General features: G+C 53.2%; 1 protein-coding gene across 50 annotated transcripts in view; it reads left to right on the top strand.

The window, feature by feature from the left end:
- Nucleotides 1-23160, top strand: part of RANBP3 (RAN binding protein 3) — a 63669-nt gene that overhangs the window by 36953 nt on the left and 3556 nt on the right. For 18 of the 50 annotated variants that reach the window (XM_074025537.1, XM_074025542.1, XM_074025547.1 and 15 more), the window contains 10 exons: nt 21-107; nt 8079-8144; nt 9010-9102; nt 9999-10126; nt 14562-14681; nt 16880-16983; nt 17697-17775; nt 18654-18756; nt 19300-19409; nt 21250-21370. In XM_074025537.1, the coding sequence (XP_073881638.1) occupies nt 16910-16983; nt 17697-17775; nt 18654-18756; nt 19300-19409; nt 21250-21370 (487 nt within the window). In that variant the 5' untranslated portion in view covers nt 21-107; nt 8079-8144; nt 9010-9102; ... (1 more) ...; nt 14562-14681; nt 16880-16909. Of the gene's footprint in view, nt 1-20; nt 1482-2090; nt 2163-8078; nt 8145-9009; nt 9103-9998; nt 12309-14561; nt 14682-16879; nt 16984-17696; nt 17776-18653; nt 18757-19299; nt 19410-21249; nt 21371-23160 lie in introns of all 50 variants that reach the window. The other 32 variants (XM_074025550.1, XM_074025555.1, XM_005587678.4 and 29 more) reach the window with 7 other exon arrangements.

Below are 23160 nucleotides of genomic sequence, written 5' to 3'. Positions count from 1 at the left end.
CTTCTCATCATTTTCTGTAGATTCTGACAGAGAAGATGGAAATTACTGCCCTCCTGTCAAGCGAGAAAGAACGTCCTCTTTAACCCAGTTCCCACCCTCACAGTCAGGTAAAATCTGCAAACTTACCAAATAGTAAAAGCGTTTATGCTTACAAACCCGCCGTTCCCCTCAGTGCTGCGCGTCCGTCTGCTGTGTCCTTCCTGCCCAGCTCCAGTTAGAGTCGATCTGAGGCTCGGACTCGGTCAGGAGTGAGGTGAGAGCTTGCCCAGAGTGCAGCACCAGGGGTCCTCGTCTAGAATCAGTGACGCTGACAGCATGGTGAGACTTGGTGGCCTGAGGAAGACTGGGAAGAGATCGTCCCTCTGAAATGGAGGAAAGGGGTTGACTGCTTAGAGCCCTGTTGGGGCCTCTGCCTGTTAATTACATCTCCTCTTTCCAAGGCTGGGCACAGACTGGGGGTTTAGGGGTGGGGTGTTCTGACCCCTCAGCTGCATGCCCAGCACAGGCAGTCCAGTGCAGTAGCCCAGACATGCAGATGCATGTGCACACAAGCATGCACACACAGTAACCCGCAAGCCAGGAGGCCCCAGCAGAGGCCCGTGTGTGATGCTGTGAACTCCCAGAGGAGAGGAGCTTGTGGGGGCCTGGAAGGGTGGGTCAGGCTCGGACTGTGGAGTAGGGCAGGCTAAAGGGCTTGGAGGCCCTGGACGTGAGGCCTGGTCTGAGCACAAGCATGGAGGTCAGCCTGGGGACTCATGCAGGCTGGTACAGGAGAGAAGTTCCTGAGGCAGATAACGCCATCAGCACTACTTAATGTGACACTCAGAAAGCCTGGCCTCCAGCCATGGAGTCGCCTGTGCAGATGTGAAGGTAAACACCACTGCAGGGCTGTTCTCTCGTCCCCGTCTTGACTTCCCACTCTGGTATTGTCTTGTGGCCTCTGTCTTGGCTGTCTGTAGCACCAACTTGGAGATACATGAGTGTTCAGACAGGTTCTCCGGTTACCCAACTGAAATCCATTCTTGGAAAGTTCATGTAAATCATTTTACAGTCCTGAACCTTCAGGATGTCACGTTGTTTCTGTGTATAGAAGTCATGCATGCGTTACAGGAACACACAGTGTAGGAAGCCAGGGTCCTTCCCGAGTCACCCCTCCACACCCCTGCTTTCATGCCCCTTTCCCATCATGTTGGTTTTGGACATGGCCACGTCTTTTTGCAAGGCTGCATTAGGTTTTCCAGTGCTGTTACACTGTCGTCTGCTGACCGGATATTGTGGAACTGTCCAGATGGCTTGCAGTCGACATCCTTTATTTAATGATCTCTGCGCCCGTGGATAGGTGTTCTGTGGAATGAGGGAGCTCCGCTCCCTGCTTATTGATTTTATTCCTTCCCACTCACTGCCCACTGCTAGACCATGCTTGCTGCATCGGAAACCAGCATAGAGAAGAAGTGTTTGGGCTGTGAATGTAGGCTAAAGAGGTGAGGGACCACTGTTCTGCTCCCCTGGCCCACTTCAAATCACCTCCCGTCCAGCACGGTAACCCCCAAGAGACAACTCGGCTTTCCATCTTCAGGGCAACTGGAGGCGTGAGGGGCACTGATAATTTGAACAGTGTTGTCTTTGGTTCCATTCTGCATAGAGTGAGTTCTTCCCCTACGAATTCCACTTCATTTGTGGAAACCTGTTGGCCGGCTCACACCTGGGAAGCAGTTGCCCTGATGAAGGAAGATCTTAGGTGGGGGAGGGGACCCCATGGACAATCCTCCACAGGTGAGAAGGAGTCAGGGCCTCCAATGTGGCCTGGAGCATCCAGTACATCCCCTGCCAGCTGCCCCTGCAGGGGTGCAGGGACAAGGGGGTGGCCCCAGTTGACCAGAGTTAACTAGTCATCAGACAGATGAAGGCCGTCGGGCTGGAGACCCTCGTAGTGCTATAAAGAGAGTTTTGGGGTTTGCTTTCTGGGGAAAGACTGAATGCCCTGTTCGCGTGCTGTCCCATCTCCTCCTGTGGGACATGAGGGTCCACCCCACCCATTCATGCTGTTTTTCCTCTTGTTCCCTCCCCCGCCTGCACCTCCTTGCTGACAGTTTCAAAAAACAATGTTTTTATGCCATCAAGCTTCTGCGAGCCATCTGCAGGCAATTCCGACTCAGACCCAGGTGAGCCCCCGCCCCTCTGCCTTCCCGCCCAGCCTGGGGGTTCTCCTGGGAGGAAAAGCAATTGGTGTTGGAAAATCAGATCTTCAGCGGGCATTTAAAGTCAGTCCTTTTTCAGCTGTTAAAATTTTCCTCCAACTCTTCAGCTTATAGTTTGGGGATCTGGTGTGAGATAAGGCTTCATAAGCCCTTATGTTTGTTTCTGCAAGTAGGGCTTGGTTGCATGGGGCTTTAAGTCCTCTAAAAACAACCTGTAAAGAAATGCATTACTCATTTTTCAAAATTTTACACAAGTAATGCATTCATAATTGGGTTTTTTTGTTTTTTTAGACGGAGTTTCACTCTTTTTGCGCAGGCTGGAGTGCAGTAGCACGATCTCAGCTCACTGCAACCTCCACTTCCCGGGTTCAAGTGATTCTCCTACCTCAACCTCCCGAGTAGCTGGGATTACAGGTGCACACCACAACGCCAGGGTAATTTTGTATTTTTTAGTAGAGATGGGGTTTCACCTGTTGGCCAGGCTGGTCTTGAACTCCTGACATCAGGTGATACGCCCGCCTCGGCCTCCCAGAGTGCTGGAATTACAGGCATGAACCACCGCACCTGGCCCATAATTGTTTTTTCTTTAAATCAGAAATATTTCAAGTAAAAAGAATTCCTGCCCCTTCCCCACTCACGCTGCCATCCCAGAGGTAGCGCCTGTGAAGTTGGTGAATTTCCAGACCCCTTTTCAGTGTATTAAATTCTCACATTAATGTTGCTTAGATCTACCTAGATAAATATGTTTAATCACAGCTTCAAAACTTTTTGTGTGTTTTGGAGATGGAGTTTCACTCTTGTCCCCCAGGCTGGAGTGCAGTGGGACGATCTCGGCTCACTGCAACCTCCGCCTCCTGAGTTCAAGCAATTCTCCTGCCTCAGCCTCCCAAGTAGCTGGGATTACAGGCATGTGCCACCATGCCCGGCTAATTTTTGTATTTTTAGTAGAGATGGGGGTTTCACCATGTTGACCAGGCTGGTCTCGAACTCCTGACCTTGAGGTGAACTGCTCGCCTCAGCCTCCCAAAGTGCTAGGATTACAGGCGTGAGCCACCACATCCGGCCCCCAGCTTTAAAATTTTAAGGACAGCCGCTCCCCCTTTCTGAAGAATATGGAGCCTGCCTTTTTGGTCTTTCACTGGAGAACCAACTCGAAGGTTTCCTGAAAGTTTCTCCCATGTGGCTGAAATTCCTCATAAAAGATTTAATGAGCAAGTTTAACAACCTGAATTCTGTAACCCAACCTACCTTATATAAATTCATGGCCGACTTCAAAAGCATTGTGAGATAAGTTAGCAGCTGGCGTGACGTCTGTGTCAAGGGAAGAGGTTGGTTTTTATAACTCTGAGCATTGAGTTGATGGCCCCGTTTCAGAGAGTCATTTTGACTCTAAAAGCAGACTGTTTTGAGCCAACTGCCTGTTCTCGTCCTGCAGAGGGGCTTTGGTGGTTCAAGGTTCTCAGGAAGGGCAAAAGGAAGGGTTATTCCCGGGGTGTCACTTAGCAGGTGGTGGTCTGGACGGGAGCCTGCCGTGGTGAGGCAGGTTCTGCTTTAGGTGATCAGTTTCTAAAGCCGTGTGTCTGGACCCATTTGTGCTGCTGAGCTCTGTTACAAATCTCATGATCACTTCTGAGGCCTGTGAGCAAGGCCTCCCTCCTGTCTGTCTGCCCACAGACCTCTCCCCTCCAGTCTCAGGAGCAGGCAGCTGTTTCGCAGGCCCCGACACGGCATGGTTAAAGCCCCAGCGCCCTCACGCATGAAAAGCCGGTCTTGTTAGCCTCACATCTGTTCTGCAAAGCCACCTTCACATCCTTGTCTGCCTGCCTTCTGTTTTTTAGCTTTAATTTTGAAAAGCTTTAACACAGAAGAATTTATCTGTCCCTTTTATCTGGAGACCCCATTTAGCTTTCTCCGGTCGGCTCCATGAGTCCATTAGGAAAAAGGACTCAGACCCTGGTCCTACGTCACATACCTCCACTTTCATCAGGAACAGGTCTTCAGGCTTCCCTTGACTTTCATGACCTCGAGGATTACACGTCAGCTGTTGGGTAGAAGTCTCTCAGTTGGGGCCTGTCCAGTGTGTCCTGGTGGTGAGACCCAGGTGTGGCGTCTTGGATGAGAACGTCACAGAAGCCATGCACAGTACTCATTTGTCCCCTCACCAGCACGGAGTAGCTGTGACCTCGATCAGGGTGCTGTCTGCCAGGTTTCGCCACTGTAAACTTACTTTCCCCTTTGTGCTGGATGGTTTCTGAGAGACACTTTAGACTCCGGGACTGTGTGTACCTTGTTGCACTCCTGCCCTCCAGTGCTCACTCCCAGTGATGTTTTCAAAGTGATGTTTCCTGCTGACAACTGCCCCATGGGATTCTCTTCCTTTTTTTTTTTTTTTTTTTTTTTTTTTTTTTTTTTCTTTTTGAGACAGAGTCTCGCTCTGTTGCCCAGGCTGGAGGGCAGTAGCACAATCTCAGCTCACTGCACCCTCTGCCTCCCAAGTTCGAGCGATTCTCGTGACCCACCCTCTCAAGTAGCTGGGAATCCCACCAGCCGTGGGAATCTGTGGGCACCATCCCTCCTGCGTTGATTAGTGGTGTTCCCTGGAAGGAGGAGCTTGCCTTCTCCCCACGTGTGTGTTGATTGATTGTGTCAACATGGACAGATGAGCTTCTGTTGGCATCAGTGGGTGACCGTCTGTAGTTACTGGTTTTTATTTAATGTTCAGATTGTCCCAGATTCGGCCAGTGGAAGCCCCGTCAGGCAGGTCCCCATTGTTGTTTTGAGCACTTACCTTACTTTGTCGCAACAGGAGTCTCCCAGCTCAGCTTCTTTTCTCATCCCAGTCCTGGAATCTGCATTTCTCAGAGGCACGCTGGTTCTTCACGGAGCATGGTCTTTAGAAACCGAGGTCTGAGTGCTTGGTGCGGCACTGCGATCTCACTGCCTCAGGTGTAGCCCTGCTTCTGGCCCTCTGCAGACAGAGCTGGGGACACATCTTTGTCCACATGATCTGTCACTCTGTCTACCTGCCGGCATGTGGAGATGACGCCAGGGGTACGTGGGTGCCTCCCTTGGTATATTCTGCCCCTCTTCTGGCACTAAGAAACTGGCACCCTCTGTCCTCCGCGCATCGGGCATCACCCCCTGCCCACCCCATGGCTGAGCCTCCTCCCCACTCTGCACCAGCGCCATCCATGCACAGACCGTGCACACTCCAGCCAGGCCGCCTTCTCAGCATCTGATGGACACAGTCTCATTCCCATCCCTTCCCTGGTTAAATTGGGACTCCCTGGGGGGTAAGCATGGCTTCCCGCAGACATCACTTGGGGCTCTCTGAGGCAGGCGAAAAGCACCCTCAGACAGGGAGCCTGCTGGCTTCCCAGGAGGGCAAAGGCTGCCAGCGGGAGGGGTCCTCTTCCTCTCTGGAGTGATACACGTCCCTCAGAGACTGGTGCAGCATCCTCTAGGGCCCTCACCCCTTGGGTATGTGGCGGGCATCAGGTTCTGGCCATGATTCAGCAACTTGTGTTGTGAACTGTGTTGCGGAAGAAAGTTTCCGGAAGGAGAAGAGACCACCCTTGTTTTCATGGAGCAGGGCCTGTGACAGGGACCTCCAGAGTTTGGCTGCTCCTGGAGCACACCTTGTCTGCCTGCAGCTCTGGAGAGGGCCAGCCTCTGGGCCCAGCACTAGTGGCAGGTCGGCAAGGATTATCCAAGCCTCCCACTTCGCCTGGCAGCTTGGGCCAGCTCCCAGGCTCCCCTCAGTGTTAGCGCCAGCTGTGCACAGAGCAGAGTGTGGAAGGGAGTGGAGTCAGTCTGTGGCCAAAACATCAGCATCCAGAGCCAGCTTGAAGAGCTTGCTAAAAATTATCTAAATTGTGAATTTGACCTTTTAACAATGTATCTAAATTGCCAGCCTTCTCCTGCATAGCTCTGTGCTTTGGAAATGTAATTGAGTGTTTCCTTCGGAAAAGGAACATCTGGTGGCTCACCCCCGCATCCTGCAGGATCTGGCTTTCCTGAGTTTGTTTTTTATGACCATGTATTAGGGAGAGGCACCAGGTCTGCTAACACAGACTGCCAGAAGCCCCTGGGGCTGAACTGCTCCATACAACTCTCATAGTAAGAAGGCTGCTGCGGTCCTCTTGCTGCCCAGGCACAGCGGCGCCTCCGGGGCAAGGCGGGAGAGGCGCCTTCCTTGGCCTGCTAAATCTTGATTTGATTTTGGGTCTGAAAATGTGGGCCGACAAGGCGTTTTGGGTTTTGTCGTCATCGTTTTAGTGTACAATTGAGTGGTTTTAGTGCATCCACAGAGTTGTGCGACCATCATGATTAATTTTAGAACATTTCCATCCCAAAAAGAAACCTCATCCCCGTTAGTCACAGCGGGCCCCCAGCTCCCTCCCTGAGCCCTGGTAACAGCTCAGCGCCTTTCTGCCTAGTTGGACATTTCACAGAATTAGAATCAGATAGCATATGACTTTTGGGGGTGTCTTTCCATTGATTTACACCTTTAATTTCTTCCAACAATGTTTTTGTTTTGTTTGAGACAAGGTCTTGCTCTGTCACCCAGGCTGGAGTGCAGTGGTACAATCATAGCTCACTGCAGGCTCAAGTGATCTTCCCACCTCAGCCTCCTGAGTAGCTGGGACTACAGGCATGTACCACCATGCCTAGCTAAGTTTTTAATTTTTTGTAGAGTTAGGGTCTTGCTATGTTGCCCAGGCTGATCTCAAACTGTTGGGCTCATGCAGTCCTCCTGCCTCAGCCTCCCAAAGCTCTGGGATTACAGGCGTGAGCCACTGCAGCCAGCCCCAACATTGTTTTATAGTTTTATTTTGTGAAATGTATTCCCAAGTGTTTTCTTTCTTTTGGTGTTACTGTAAATGGAATTATTTTCTTAATTTTGTTTTTGGGTCATTCACGGCTAGCGTTAGAAGCACAATTGATTTGTGTATATTGATCTTGTGTCCTGTAGCTTGACGGGGGGTGAAGCTTAGCATGAACGCAGGGCCACCTCCAGGAGCCATAATACCACAGTCTCTGTGCTTTGCCCAGGAACAGGCTTGCCTGCCTGAGTCACAGGCCTCTTATGACAATCCTTCCTGGTGTGGATCAGATTAGACCATCATCCCTACTCCCTGTATGGGCACAGTTGCCAAGACACACAGATGAAGGGGTCCATGTGGACAGGTGGCTGGGCGAGGCTGGGCTCTCGCGCCATCCCGGGAGCCCCTGAGCATTCGCCTTTCCCTCTAGCTTTGTGACCTTGTCAGCCCAAACTCCAGCCTGGGGGGAGCTGGCCCCCTCCACGTGGCCAGGAGTGCTCCCTCACTGAGACAGGAAGCTCGGCAGGCACATCTGGAAAGGAGAGGCAGGCGCACTGTCTGCCACCTTTGACCTTTTCACCATAAAAACCTGTCTCCCTTCCCAGACATCTGTAGTGGTGCCAAGGTTCTTCCTGGCCACAGATGCTTGCTCTGACGGACAAACCTTCTAGGAAAGGGAAGCAGGGCCTGGGCGCCTGTGTTCTGTAGCTCCCTGACATTCTCCAGGGCCAGGTGCAGGGCCGCTGAGCAGCTCAGCTCCTGAGCCCGCAGCAGGTCTCAGGCTGCTGGGAAGGCAGCTGATGCCCTGCCTGTCCCCGTGGTCAGCAGCTGGCCCAAGAGCTGTCGTTCCTCCTGCCCTTGCCTCTCCCTCCTCCAGGTGCCTTCCAGGCCTGCTGATCGGACGGGACTTCTATTGTAATTTGGAAATGTTCTCCCTGGTTCTCCAGGCCCGAGGTCACTGAGGCCAAGACCATAGTCCTGTCCTGCCCTTGCCCCCCAGGCCCAGCCCCCACCCAGGCAGGCCTGCTGTTGATCTTTTGTCTTGTGCTTTTAGAGGAAAGGAGCAGTGGCTTCCGGTTGAAGCCGCCGACGCTGATCCACGGCCAAGCCCCCAGCGCAGGTAGGTCACCCACCTCCCTGGGGCGGGTGGTGGCTTTCTGACGTTTTTCAGACCTCTGCTTGGCCAGACCAGGATACCACAGGCTCAGCTTGATTTCTAGAAAGTTCACTTGTAACCTGACCCATGAGCCCTGGAAAGTTCCTTTAAAGAGAGGCTGTCCAGCAGGGAGGTTGGGACCCCTGATTGTGAGCCTTGTGTGCTCAGAAAAGTGGGCGGTGGTTGCACGGGAGCATGCTAGGCTTGGGGTGCATCGGGCAGGCTCTGCGCCCAGCAGTAGCGCACTTGGTTCAGCCTGTCCTGCGTGTTCTGGCCCCCACATACCACAGTGTTCACCCCAGTTAGCAGGGTGGCTGTATTCCAGCCGCGCGCTGCTGGGGAGCCGGCTGCTAGTGAGGCTGCCAGGGATGCTGCACAGGGCAGGGCACGTGCAGGGGTCCTTGCCCTGTCTGCCTTTGGCAGAGGGACTTCTTCAGCATGGCTGTTTTGAAAAACAGGTGCAAAACGTGCCTGTACCTGACCCCACATCGAGTCCTCAGCCTCCGGGTAGCTGCCTGTGAATTCACTGCTCTCCCCTTAGTCTCCACCTGACTGTTGAGTCCAGCTCACAGAGAACAGCTGTCCCTCAACGCCCCACCACGCTACCATGCTAACTGGATTAATTCACAGATATCAGTTACTGGGAATTTCACTTAATCATATGTAAAAATGCCAGATCTGTCCAGTTGTTAAAAAAAGACCTCAAGTTTTTTAAAAAGTGCTTCCCTGCAAAGTCTAGCCCACAAGGGGCGTGGAATGGGTTGTCTCTGAAGCGCCTGGGGGCAGGCAGGGGTCCACGGGCACTGGGAAGGCCACCTTCTGTTCCCAGGTCTGCCAAGCCAGAAGCCCAAGGAGCAGCAGCGGAGCGTGCTTCGCCCGGCAGTGTTACAGGCTCCGCAGCCAAAGGCACTGTCCCAGACTGGTAAGAAACGGCAGCCCTGGCGCCCAGGCCCAGACGGCAGGGTAGAGCGTTCCTGAAGTCGCACCCGGGACAGGAGTGTTGTGACAGAGGTGACTGCTGAATGCACCAGAAATACAGAGAGATCAGGGAAGATGATCCTTTAAATCACCCCCAACCCCAAGCCTCCCGAGCCCTAGCAACGGAGGAGTGAGAGGCGGTTCCACAGCTTCCTCACAGCTCTCGGCCGAGTGTGACTGTGTGGGTGAAACCTGCTTTGTTCATTCACAGTCTTCATAAAAGCAGGCCGGCTCCTGGGAATGAGATTTATCCCTGTGTGTTTACAGACAGAATTGCAGCCTCAGTTTTCACAGGTTATCTTTAAAAACTTGAAAGGTCATTTTTTTTTTAATTTTATATTTTACATATATATATAGATGGGGTCTTGCTCTGTCACCCAGACTGGAGTGCATTGGTGCAGTCATAGCTCACTGCAGCCTCGAACTCCTGGGCTCAAGCGATCCTCCCACCTCAGCCACCCAAGTAGCTGGGACCACAAGTGTGCACCACCGCACCCAGCTAATTTGTTTTATTTTATTTTAGAAACGGGGGCTTGCTCTGTTGCCCAGGCTGGTCTCAAACTCCTGGTCCCAAGCAGTCTTCCCGCTTCAGCCTCCCAAAGCACTGGGACCACAGGCATGAGCCACTGTGCTCGGCAGGTTTCTCTTGTTTTTTTTTTAATCCAAGAATTTTGACTCTTTGTAGAGATACCAGGTCCTTCCTTAAAAAGGAGACATGTGCTATGGGCTTTACCATGGGAGGGGCCCTAGACTAGACGTGGCCCAGCCCCTCAGCTACGTGAGTTGGGGTGGGAGGGCTGCCAAGCACCTGTGATTCCCCACTCTCCTTCCCTCCCACAGTCCCCAGCAGTGGCACCAACGGGGTCAGCCTCCCAGCAGACTGCACGGGGGCAGTGCCAGCAGCATCCCCTGACACTGTTGCACGGAGAAGTCCTTCTGAAGCTGCCGATGAGGTGTGTGCACTTGAGGTCAGTGGGTCCTGGGGCAGGGAAGTGCTGCGTGCTGGACCCCTGGGGAACGGGAGGACAGCTTCCCAGCACGCTGTGGAGTCCACGCGCTGTCGCCTGTTCTGAGCAGTTTCCACGTAGGCCTGTTGTAAGGCTCTCTGGATTTGCTCGGTAGGCTCTGTGAATAACAGTAGCTGACAAACCAAATAACTAGATTCCCAAGGTGGTCTTGCTGAGTCAGTCTGAAGAAGTGTCTCCCAAGCAAGTTCTGCTGGAAGGGCCTGTTGCCCAAGGCTGACCGCCACGTGTCTCAAGGGAGTGATCCTTGAGGGAGGACCTGAACCACTGCACTCCGGGGAGTCACTAGGGCCTGAGGAACGGCTGTCACTGTTGGGTGTCTTGCAACGTTTAACGTGAGGAATGTCTCCCCTCTCTTCGTCCACACCCACGCCATCCTCAGAGACTCCCATCTGTGTGGTTCCAGTTGAAAAATTTGCCTTGGGAGTCATCTCAGAAATAGTTCGTTTAGGCCGGGCACAGTAGCTCACACCTGCAATCTCGGCACTTTGGGAAGCCGAGGCAGGTGAATTGCTTGAGGCCAGGAGTTCAAAACCACACTGGGCAACATAGCAAGACTCTGTCTCTACAAAAAATACGCAGATTAGCCAAGCATGGTAGCATGTACCTGTAGTCCCAGCTACTCAGGATGCTGAGGCTGGATGATTGCTTGAACCTGGGAAGGGGAGGCTGCAGTGAGCCGAGGTCGCGCCACTGCATTCCAGCCTGGGCGACAGAGCCAGACCCTGCCTTAAAAAAAAAAAAAAAAGAAATAGTTCTGTTTAAGCAGGATATGGATTGGATTATATGGGCCAAAAGTGGTGTTTCACAGCCACCGTGAAATAAGGGACGTTGATGAAGAGCCTCCTTTGAAGTTGGCAGAGATGGGTTTAAAGTCAGAGTTGGGGTAACACCACGTGATATCTTCCGTGTAAAAGCCAGATTGGATCTTTGTGTTTATTTTCCGCTCTGTGTCCATGGCCTGCGGTTTTATACCTCCCATCCCCAGTAGATGCTCTGGCTCAAAGGGTGAAAATAGCTCTCCACAATTAAATTTTAAAACATCCTCACGCCCTTTTTCAAACGAGTTTGCTGAATTGGAAATAGGGATCACTTCCATTGCATACTGCGGCTTGGAAGCTTTGACTGCTGAGGTCTGAGCAGATCAGATGTATGGTTCTGAGTTGGAGAAGGACTTAGAAGTGACCCAGCCCATCCCACCCTCTCCCAATGTGTCTGATTGTCCCTGACGGTGAGCGCACAGGCTGACCTGGCCACACCCACTACCGAGAGCTTGCCCCTCGCTGGAAAGGCCTTGCTCGGTCCCATCCCAGGGGACATAGTCCCTCTTCCTGCCGGTTTGAGCCCCTCCTCAACAGTGTACGCAGCTTGTTCCCAAATCGTTGAGCTCAGAAGTTGTGATGTGCCATCTTCCCTCCAGCAGACTGGCCAGCCCCAGTAGCTAATGTTGATCCTTGGACCCCATGGTCCACTGGCTGCCATTCCCAGCTCCTGCATCTGGCTCCAAAGCCACTGTTCCGTGTGGGTCCAGGATGGAGCCACGCAGCCACACCCACACTGCCCTCTGACCACACCCAGTGCTGTTGAGATTCGCCAGGCTCGCCATGTGTATCTTTCTCTGGCCCTGCAGCAGGAGCCCGAGCTTTTCCATGCCACCCACGAACATGACACACACTGCTCATCAGGAACGTGAGCTAAGTGAAGCATCTCCTCTAAGGAGGGCTTAGATGTTGGGGTGACCCATGGGGGAACTTCTGGTACTGTCTTTGGGAAAGTGGGGAAGAGGCTTCCCCTCCCGCCCCACACACACAGAGTCTAAGACTGGTTACAGGCCTCGGGATTCACTCATCAGTTTAAGCGAATCCTCTAAGCAGGCCCCGCCAGGTCATAGACATACGCTGTGGTCAGAAACATTTTGCTGTTTGCCTGCCCCCTCTCAGGTGACTCTGTGGGTTCCGCCCACCCGGGATTCGCAGCAGTCAGTGTGAGCAGGGGGCACACAGCACACAAAGCCAAGAGCCAGGGAGTGTTTCTGCCGGAAGTGCGTCCCCCCACCGTCTGCACGCAGCCCCAGTGGGCCTGGGGATTAGCCCATCCTCTGAGGACTTCCAGGTCGCCAAACACGGTGTGTGTTTAATTTTTAAAAGCCATGTTCACTCTTGCACAGGCACAAGGATGCAGCATGAAGTCAGCAATAGCAGAATTTCTAGGGAGCACAGTAGAGAAACATTTAAACTCTTCACTTTCTTCACAGTTGGATCAGAAAGTGCCCTCAGTGCTGTGATTCGCTGATTCTGGGCCTGGCACTGTAACTCCAGGCTTCCCTGCCCGCTGGACACACTGAGGCAGTCAGAAGCTGCCTGCAGCCTTTCTCAGCTCCGAGTTCATGGTTGTCAGGGCCCTTCACAACATCTCCCAGGAAAACGCTCCCTGCCTCATGTTCGTGTCCACTGTACACATTCCCAGAGACCTACCAAAAGCCTTTTAAAATTTCTTTTCGGCCGGGCGCGGTGGCTCAAGCCTGTAATCCCAGCACTTTGGGAGGCCGAGACGGGCGGATCACAAGGTCAGGAGATCGAGACCATCCTGGCTAACACGGTGAAACCCCGTCTCTACTAAATACAAAAAACTAGCCGGGCGAGGTGGCGGGCGCCTGTAGTCCCAGCTACTCGGGAGGCTGAGGCAGGAGAATGGCGTAAACCCAGGAGGCGGAGCTTGCAGTGAGCCGAGATCGCGCCACTGCACTCCAGCCTGGGTGACAGAGCCAGACTCCGTCTCAAAAAAAAAAAAAAAAAATTTCTTTTCAAATTCTACACCTTTTTTATCATGTAGTGTAAGAAAGACATATACAAATTACTAGCAACTCCATATTCCATTATCTCAAGATAAATGCATTTGGTCTTAGGATATTTAGTTACAAAAGTCATGCTTGCATGTTGAAAATATTTACACAAAATGGAAATCCTAGAAAGTAACAAGTGGAAGCCACCCTCCAGCTGAGAGGTCCCCCGGTAACCTCCGTCAGTGGTTTGAATTCTCTCCCGGCTTATTTCCTGAGCATTCCTCCACCCACGCACACACACACCCCCCACACGTACCATATGCACACACACCACACACGCACACCACACGCACACACACCACACACGCACACACACCACATACACATAACACACGCACACATACCACACACACACACACACAAAACACACACGCCACACATACACACCACACACATACCCCCACACACACCACACACACACCACACATACCACACACCACATACACAACCACACACCACATACATACCACACACACACACCACACATACACGCACACACACCACATACACATAACACACGCACACGTAACACCACACACACACCACATACACACCACACACCACATACACATATCACACACACCACATACACATACCACACACACACACCACATACACATATCACACACACATACACACCACACATACACACACCACACACACACCACACATACCACATGCACGCACACCACACACAAACCACACACACACCACATACATACCACGCACACACCACATACACATAACACACGCACACATAACACACACCACATACACCACACACCACATACACATATCACACACACCACATACACACCACATACACATATCACACGCACCACATACACACCACATACACATACCACACACACACACCACACACCACATACACATATCACACACACCACATACACACCACACACCACATACACCACATACACATAACACACACATACCACACGTACACACACCACACACACCCCCACACACACACACCACACATACTCCACACACAGCACACACACCACACACACACACACACACGGCACCGGGTTTGCTTTAACACAAATGGAATCGCACTTCTGTGTCCCACAAGCTGCTCTCTTCTGTGATCCATGTATTGTGGGCATGTCAGAGGTCTACCTCCCTCTCGGTGGTAACAGCTGTGCTGTACTTTTTTTCCCCGTATTTTCTAGCGTAAATTATTTTGTTCCTCAGCTAATGATGAGCATCTAGGTTATTTCCTGTCCTCTGCCGGCACTAAGGCTTCTGCGGGGCACAGGTGTTTCTTTTTTGTTGTTTGGAGATAGCTTCTTGCTCTGTCACCCAGGCTGGAGTGCAGTGGTGTGATCTTAGCTCACTGCAACTCCCAGGCTCAAGCAGTCCTCCTGTCTCAGCCTCCCGAGTAGCTGGGACTGCAGGCACGTGCAGAGGAGACGCGTGGAGTGCATGATCTGGTGTGGAATTGCTGGGCATCCGTCTGGGCCAAGTGGGGCACTGGTTTTGATTACTCTGTTTTGTTTTTGTTTTTGATAGGAGAAAGAGCCCCAGAAAAATGAGTCCAGCAACGCCTCTGAAGAGGAAGCCTGCGAGAAAAAAGGCCCCGCCACACAGCAAGCCTTTGTATTCGGGCAGAACTTGAGGGACAGAGTTAAGGTATGTGAGCTGTTGAACCAGCTCATTGACTTTTTATGCCTTCCCCAGGTTCAACAGTAGGCAAGTCAGTAGATTTTCCATTTAACAGGGGAGGGGAAACGTGGGACAAAGAAGGTGTTAGTGAGGCAGCCCCGTGGCTCCCGGCATAGTCAGCTGCTGGCATGCGTGTGCTGGGCCCTGGCAGTTCCCCACCAGCGGCCCAGGCTTTGGAGCCCTCACCTGCAGTGGCTTCTCAAGTCAGAGTCCCTGGTACTCATGGTAGCAGGGGACAGGGGAGGTGACTGAACCTGCGGCCTCAGGCTTTCATAGCAGAAAAGAAAGACAGCATGGTCCAGTGCTCTCAGCTCTGCCCAGAGATTTCTGTTCCCGTATTTCAGGGCTTCTCCATTTCAACACTAGCAGCATTATGGCTGGACCATTCCTGGTTTCTGAGGAGTCACCCTGGACACTGCAGGGTGCTGAGCAGCATCACTGGCCTCCACCCACCCAATGCTCCTGACATCTGACAACCACAAATGTCCCCAGACGTGGCCAGTATTCCCTGTGGGGTAGAATCGCCCCCATTAAGAACTGTCACCTTTTTTTTTTTAAGTGGGGCAGGGTGGGGTGACGACACAGTCTTCCCTCCTGAAAAGGAGCAAAGCATCTGCCACCTCTTGGCTGCCCTCCAGGCATGTGGTCCTAGTTTGGAGACTGTGGGGTGGGGAGGGGCTGGCGGTGGTTGGGAACAGTGGCCCTGGACCATGCACTGGGACTCTAGGAAGACCAGGGTCAGCCAGCAGCACCTTTCTCAGCCATAGACGTGGAATGTGCTGCAGCATCTCTAGAAACTCCACTGGCCAGAAGTTTCTTTCAGAGCCCAAGAGGCGGCATCGGTGGCTATGTCTAGAGACATTTGTGGTTGTCAAAACTGGGAGGTACTTCTGGAGGCCAGGGATGCCACTCCACCCGTCGCAGTGCCCAGGATAGCCACACCACAGGGAATGATCTGGGCCCAATGGCAATATGTCAGTAGTGTCGATGGGGAGGGCCCTCGAAATAGAAACCTCTCTAGCATGCAGAAAGGACCGGCTCACGTTTTCTGCTTTCCTTTCTGTTACTCACCGTCCAACAGAAGCCCAAGTCGAGAAGCATGGAAAGTTGATGTTGCTGTCGCCATGGCTTTAGGCAAAATAATGAGTCCCTCAGGGGCTGCTCCCTCCAAGGAGGAAAGGAGGGCAAGAGGCGGGGAAGGGCTTGGCCCGTGGAGCTCAGGCCCTGTGGAGTCTCTGCCTTGAGTCTGGGGAAACAGCTGCTTTGAATTTGGTGGGGTCGGCTTCTTGCAAAAGTCAGAGGCTTGCGTGCACTTCGCAGTCTCAGTCAAATCCCAGCCTCTCCTTCCAGGGCAAACGTGAGCCATGGATTCTTTTTTTTTCTTTGGACACAGAGCCTTGCTGTGCCATCCAGGCTGGAGTGCAGTGGCATGACCTCTGCTCACTGCAGCCTCCACCTCCGGGGTTCAGGTGATTCTTCTGCCTCAGCCTCCCAAATATCTTGGATTACAGGCACCCACTGCCACACCTAGCTAATTTTTTGTATTTTTAGTAGAGGTGGGGTTTCTCCATGTTGGCCAGGCTGGTCTCGAATTACTGACCTCAAGTGATTCCCCCCCAGCCTCAGCCTCCCAAAGTGCTGGGATTACAGGCATGAGCCACTGCGCCCAGCCAGAGCTGTGGTTTCTTAACCCTCTGAGCCTCTGCTTCCTTGTTGGTCCCTAACATCCCCCTCTCAGGCTTCATGAGGATTAAAGGAGATGGTGCATTTGACAGACTCAGCATAGCAACTGGTAGGAAAGAGGCCCTCAAGAAATGCTGTTTCTATCATGTTCATAGTAAACCCCCCAAAACACCAACTTTGTAACATTGTGTTTTCCGTACAAAGCGTTGACCGAGAGGCCAGCTTAGGTGTGGTTTTATAACGAGATGGAAAAGGCTCCTTGAAGCCTCATGAGCTCTCTTTCTGTCTTAACTGTTAAAGCAAAAGGTGGTGGAGTTGATTACAGCCCTGCCCCCCAGCACGTGCACGTGCACGTGCACACCCAGCCGGGTGCAGGAGAGGGCTCATGACTCCCGGCAGCTCCATGCAGCTCAGGGGCTCTGCAGACACCACCCCAGCCCCCACCCCACCCCCGATTACTGAGCGCTTTGTCTCATTCCCAGCTGATCAATGAGAGCGTGGACGAAGCTGACATGGAGAATGCTGGACACCCCAGCGCAGACACGCCAACCGCAACGAACTATTTCCTCCAGTATATCAGTTCCAGGTGTGTGTCTTGGGCCCAGCGGCCAGCCTAGCATGGGGATGCAGGTGGCCGCAAGGGCTTCTGCCACAGAGGGATCTGTGGTCCCCGTGCCTGACTCAGACCCACAATCCAGGTTGCTCTTGGGCCTGTCATTCCCCACTCTGGGCACAACCGTGGGTGGGCCAGGATTGTAGGCCTTGTTCTGTGATTCACTGGACGCCTGAGACAGGACCAGAGTTCTGTGGGCTTGTCCAGGGGCCCATGGAGGATACAGCCCAGCCCTTGGAGTGTGCCCTCTGTCTTGCGGACCTCATGCCCAGAGCAGAACAGAGCAGGCTAGAGGCGACTCCTTATCCTGGGTTTGGGCACCTGGGGCAAAGACCTCAGCATGCCCTTGATTGACGTGGCTGGGGGTGATGCTACCCACGGCCCAGCTGCCCCTCCAGGTATCTCAGAAGAAAGCGTGTCCCGCCTGGGAGATGGGCGGGCGGAGCAGCTGGAAGGTGGCTTCCCTCATGCTGTGGGTCCCTCCGTCAGAGCGAGCTAAGGGCTCATGTTTCCAACGGCACAGGGAGGCATGTGGCTTCCTGCCTCTGACACGCCACCCTGTGCACAGTAGGGGAGACCCCTCCACTGTGCCCTCTGCGCCAGTGTGTGCTCCGTGGGTGCCCACACATTTGCCTAGCCACATTCCCACGTGACACCCCCACACTCACTGCACATCTTCTCTTCAGTTTAGAGAACTCAACCAATAGTGCCGACGCCTCCAGCAACAAATTTGTATTTGGCCAGAACATGAGCGAGCGAGTTTTGGTGAGTGGCCGTGTTGGGAATGTTCTTGGGGACCAGAGGTGCTCGGCACCAGCCCCAGATCGAGGGGACATGGAGAGCGGGGCTGCTGTGTTGTCCCTTGTGAGATGGGGATGGCTTCAGTAACAAGTGAGAGAGGGAAGACCCTGCTCAGACTTGGAGTGAAAACTGGCCGGGGCCACTGGCCGCCCAGGAGCTGGCATTCGCTCTTCCCAGCTCCTCCCTGCTGACCAGGGCCAGCTTCATCCCAAGATGGGCTTCCCCAGAGGCTGCAGGGCCCTGCTGGCAGTCAGAGTCCACGGTTCCTCTCCACCAGGCCAACTGACAAAAGTCGTGTGGGACAGGGCTGCCGGCCTCCCTGCTCCTGTGAGCATAACCGCGGCCAAGGCTTTGAGTGCAAGAAAGGCCCGTCTCCGTTCCCAGGAGCCCAGCCAGCCTGGGAGAGGGTTCTAGAATGGCTTGCCTACCTCTTTACATGTGTTCCTTTTCCTTCCTGATTCCACCCAGCTCCACTGTGACTGCGTGAGGGCCTGTCCTGAGCTGCCTGGTCACTCTAGCTGTCTTGAGTTATGCTGCATTAAGGACTCTGCAGCTTCTCTTCCTTTATGGCCACGCTGCCTTTTTTCTATTTCAATGAAATAGTCAAAGTCTTGCCTCACCCAAACGGAGTGTCCAGTGTGGTCCGAGGGGACTGTCGACTGGTGGCACTCACCCCCTGCTGATGCCTGAGGGACCACGTGGGGAGCTCCCAGGCAGTTCAGGGTGTCACCAGGAGCGGGCAGGAGTGCTGGGGGCAGCATGGTGTTGGGGGCCAGGCAGAGAGGTGCTCAGAGCTGCAGCTGAAGGACCGCACAAGCTCCCTCTTCCTTGTATGCCTGCAGAGCCCCCCAAAATTAAACGAGGTCAGTTCAGATGCCAACAGGGAAAATGCAGCTGTCGAGTCAGGGTCTGAGTCCTCGTCCCAGGAGGCCACCCCTGAGAAAGGTATGTTACCGTCTCGCCGCTGCATGGGGCTCATGGTAGGTCATCTTGGGGGATGATGAGGGGATGCTGGGTCCATTCACACCCCCAGCCGGGAGGGATAAGGGGCCCAACTCCCGCAGCAGTAACGACCACACGTCAACCAGCTACTAAGCCAGGGCCGTGACCTCCAGGGTCCTGCCTTGCAGTGAGCAGAGACAGGGGTTTATGATAAGACTGTTACTCGAGGGGCTGTGTCGCCTTGTGGCTGTGGGGAGGGTGGGGAGGCGCAGACAGCAGGCGTGGAGGAGTCCCTCACTGTCCCCCTGTCCTCTGCTCAGCAGGAACAGGAGAGTCTAGGGCCACACTTGGCCCCCAGATGGTCTCCCTGCAGCTTCCAAGACCGTGTGCCCTGGCTGTGTCTAGGGACCACTTGGGTTGCCAGGTCGGGCCTGCCAGGGGCAGCTGGCGTCCTTGAGACCAGAACCGACCCTCTCATCTCCTGTGAGCTGCATGCTCTCCCCTCGCCAAATAATTAGTCAGTCTTTTTGGCCAATAACTTTTCAGAGTCCCTGGCCGAGTCGGCAGCCGCCTACACCAAGGCAACAGCGCGGAAGTGTTTGTTGGAAAAAGTGGAAGTCATCACCGGGGAGGAGGCGGAGAGCAATGTGTTACAGGTGAGGGGCCGGCCCCTCTTCGATGGCCCTGGGTCTTCCATGCACCAAGGGCTGGGCACACATCCTCTGAGCACACAGGCCTACCCCTGAGATGACAGAGGGGCCACTGGCCCTACGCTCTGGGACTTTGTTGGTGGCGCTTGTAGAGAGCTTAGGCTCTCTCTGCAAGGGGTTTCTTGCATGTCTTTGGTTTCAGAGGAGGATGATCTGTTTGAGACACTCTTTTGTTTTAAATTTTTTTGAGACAGGGTCTTACTCTGTCATCCAGGCTGGAGTGCAGTGGCACGATCTTGGCTCACTGCAACCTCTGCTTCCTGGGTTCAAGGGATTCTCGTGCCTCAGTCTCCTGAGTAGCTGGGATTACAGGGGTGCACCACCACACCCGGCTAATTTTGGTATTTTAGTAGAGATGGGTTTCACCCTGTTGGCCAGGCTGGTCTTGAACTCCTGACCTCATGTGATCCTCCCGCCTTGGCCTCCCAAAGTGCTGGATTACAGGCGTGAGCTCCCGCACCCAGCCTGAAACATTCTTGATGGTTCAGGGAATGACAAAGACTGTCATAACAAACATCTCTTGTAACCCAGAGCTAACTGTATTTGTCACCTGACATCCTGTGGTGTCTTCGTAGGGAAAAAAATCAGGTGCAGCCAGAGCTTCCATCCCACTGTCCCCTGTTGGCATCCCCCATCCCCTTCTCCTGAGGCCACACCACCCAGGTTGGGCAGCATCCATCTGCTTCCTCTCCTGTGGCACATAAGCATGTGTCTGTGTCTGTAAACCAGGTGGCGTATTGTGGGGTTTTTAAGAACACTGCTTTTTTTTCCCCACTTACATTTTGTAATCTGTTCATGTTGAAAGAGATTGACTTAGCGGGTATGTGGAAAGCCATGTAGGGGTGTCTGTCTCGTATTTTTCTTTGTTTATATATACACAACCGCTGTATTGAAATAGAGTACACATGCTATATAATCCACCCTTTTAAAGCATACAATTCCATGGTTTCTAGTATATTCACAGAGTCAGACAACTTTCACCACAATCTAATGTACATTTTTGCCCCCAAAAAGAACACTGTCCCATTCCCCCAGAAAGAGCATTGTCCGTTCACAGTCACTCCTCCTCCCTCCCCAGCCCCTGGCAGCCACAAATCCACTTCCTGTCTCTGTTTTTTGCCTGTCCTTGACATTTCATATAAATGGCGTCAGTGCACTATGTGGCCTTTCGTGTCTGGCTTCTCTCACTGAGCCAGGGCTTCATCCACCTTGTGGCAGGGGTTGGAGCCTGATTCTTCCTTAAGACTGAGTGAGATGCACTGTGGGGACAGGCCACATGTGTCCGTCCATTGCTCCTTGAGGCTGGGCTATGGCGAATGTGCGCGTTCATGTGCGATCTGTGTGTGAACACGAACAGATGTTCCATTTCTCTTGGGTACATACCGAGGAATGGAATTGCCCGAGCATGTGGTAATTCCTTGTTGAGCACTTTGAGGAGCCGCCAGACTCTCTTTCACAGCAGTGGCACCGTGCGGCCTTCCCACCGGCAGTGTGTGAGGGTTCCAGCTTCCCCCCGTGGGTACAGCCATCCTAGAGTGCGCAGAGAGGTTTCTCACTGTTGTTTTGCTTTTCATTTCCTTAGTGATTCTTTTAATTTCCGATATCCCTTTTAGAACGTAAAGCCTGTTCTAGCTTGAGGGCAGGACAAAAACACTGACCAAGGTGGCCCCCAGGCCATCACTGGCCAGCCCTGGCAGTCCACACAGGCTAAAGGGCGACTCTCAGGGTGTGGCTGCAGCAGGACACCAGCTGGGGTCCCTGCTCACCGGCGGCTACTGTGTTCCAGATGCAGTGCAAGCTGTTTGTCTTCGACAAGACTTCACAGTCCTGGGTGGAGAGAGGCCGGGGGCTGCTCAGACTCAATGACATGGCATCCACGGACGACGGCACGCTGCAGTCCCGACTAGGTGAGCTGCAGAGGGCTGGGCTGTGGCCACAGGAGGACTGGGGACTGTGCAATTCCAAAGGGAACGAAGCTGGGGAGATCCTGACCCTACCCTTGTGAGAGTCAAGGCACAGAGTCGGTCCCCCATGAGAGCTGCCCCCCAAACCCACTCCCTGCTCACAGCCCTCAACACCACCCTCGCACACTGGCTCCAGCTGCCAGCTTGTCCGTGACTCTCTTAGTGTCAAAATGGACAAAAGTCTATGGAAGTTTTTAAACTGATTTTCTGACAGTGAAAGTGGCAGGTTTATGATAGAAAGGAAAACAAAATCAAACATCAAGTCTAATCTCTTGATAAAGAGAAATTTTGGCCGGGCACGGTGGCTCACACCTGTAATCCCAGCACTTTGGGAGGCCGAGGTGGGCAGATCACCTGCGGTCAGGAGTTCAAGACCAGCCTGGCCAACATGGCGAAACCCTGTCTCTACTAAAAATACAAAAATTAGGCGGGCGTGGTGATAGATGTCTGTAATCCCAGCTACTCGGGCAGGCTGAGGCAGGAGAATTGCTTGAACCTGAGAGGCAGAGGTTGCAGTGAGCCAAGATTGAGCCACTGCACTCTAGCCTGAGCGACAGACCGAGACTCTATCTCAAAAAAAATAAAGTATACTGTTTTTGAAAAACTTTTATGTTAATATTCTACTGACAGTTAATGGACTTTTCCCTATTGGACGTTTAGCTTGGAGTACCTGCATACATACACCCACTTAGGGAAATCAGCCCGTGTGTGCACATTTGAAATGTGGGCGTGTCCTTTTTTTCCTTCTAAAAGTGATTTCACTCCATCACCCAGGCTGGAGTGCAGTGGCGTGATCGTCGCCTCAAATTCCTGGGCTCAAGTGATCCTCTCACCTCAGCCTCCTGAGTAGCTGGGACTACAGACGCACACCACCACGTCTGGCTGATTTTTTATTTTTGTCTTTGTAGAGATGGGGTCTCACTGTGTTGCCCAGCCTGGTCTTGAGCTCCTGGCCTCAAACAGTCCTCCCACCTCAGCCTCCCAAAGCGCTGGAATTACAGGCGTGAGCCACTGCGCCGGGACCATCTTTTTGTTTTATCTTCCTGAGTCAAAGCGTCTTCTGGCCTTTTCATAAATACGGGTTTCAGGCCCAGCAGTAACTCAGATGGCCTCCTTGAAGGGTAGTGTTCATGTACTTCGATCAGAAACACTGCCCTAGTAAGAACAGACGGGTGTCCCTGCAGGCTGGGACTGCTCTTTTGTTCCCCATGGATGTCTTTTTTTTTTTTTGAGACGGAGTTTCACTCTTGTTGCCCAGGCTGGAGTGCAGTGGCGCAATCTCGGCTCACTGCAACCTCCGCCTCCCAGGTTCAAGCGATTCTCCTGCCTCAGCCTCCCGAGCAGCTGGGATTATAGGCGCCCACCACCAAGCCTGGCTAATTGTTTTATACTTTGAGTAGAGACAGGGTTTCTTTTTTTTTTTTTTTTTTTTTTTTTTTTTTTTGAGACGGAGTCTCGCTCTGCCGCCCAGGCTGGAGTGCAGTGGCATGATCTCGGCTCACTGCAAGCTCCACCTCCCGGGCTCACGCCATTCTCCTGCCTCAGCCTCCCGAGCAGCTGGGACCACAGGCACCCGCCACCGCGCCCGGCTAATTTTTTTTTTTGTATTTTTAGTAGAGACGGGGTTTCACCGTGGTCTCGATCTCCTGACCTTGTGATCCGCCCGCCTCGGCCTCCCAAAGTGCTGGGATTACAGGCGTGAGCCACCGCGCCCGGCCGAGACAGGGTTTCTC

The sequence above is a fragment of the Macaca fascicularis genome, chromosome 19, assembly GCF_037993035.2.
Source record: "Macaca fascicularis isolate 582-1 chromosome 19, T2T-MFA8v1.1".
Classification (NCBI taxonomy): Eukaryota; Metazoa; Chordata; class Mammalia; order Primates; family Cercopithecidae; genus Macaca; species Macaca fascicularis.
Note: the sequence above shows the minus strand (reverse complement) of the source record. Positions and strands in the feature narration are given on the sequence as shown.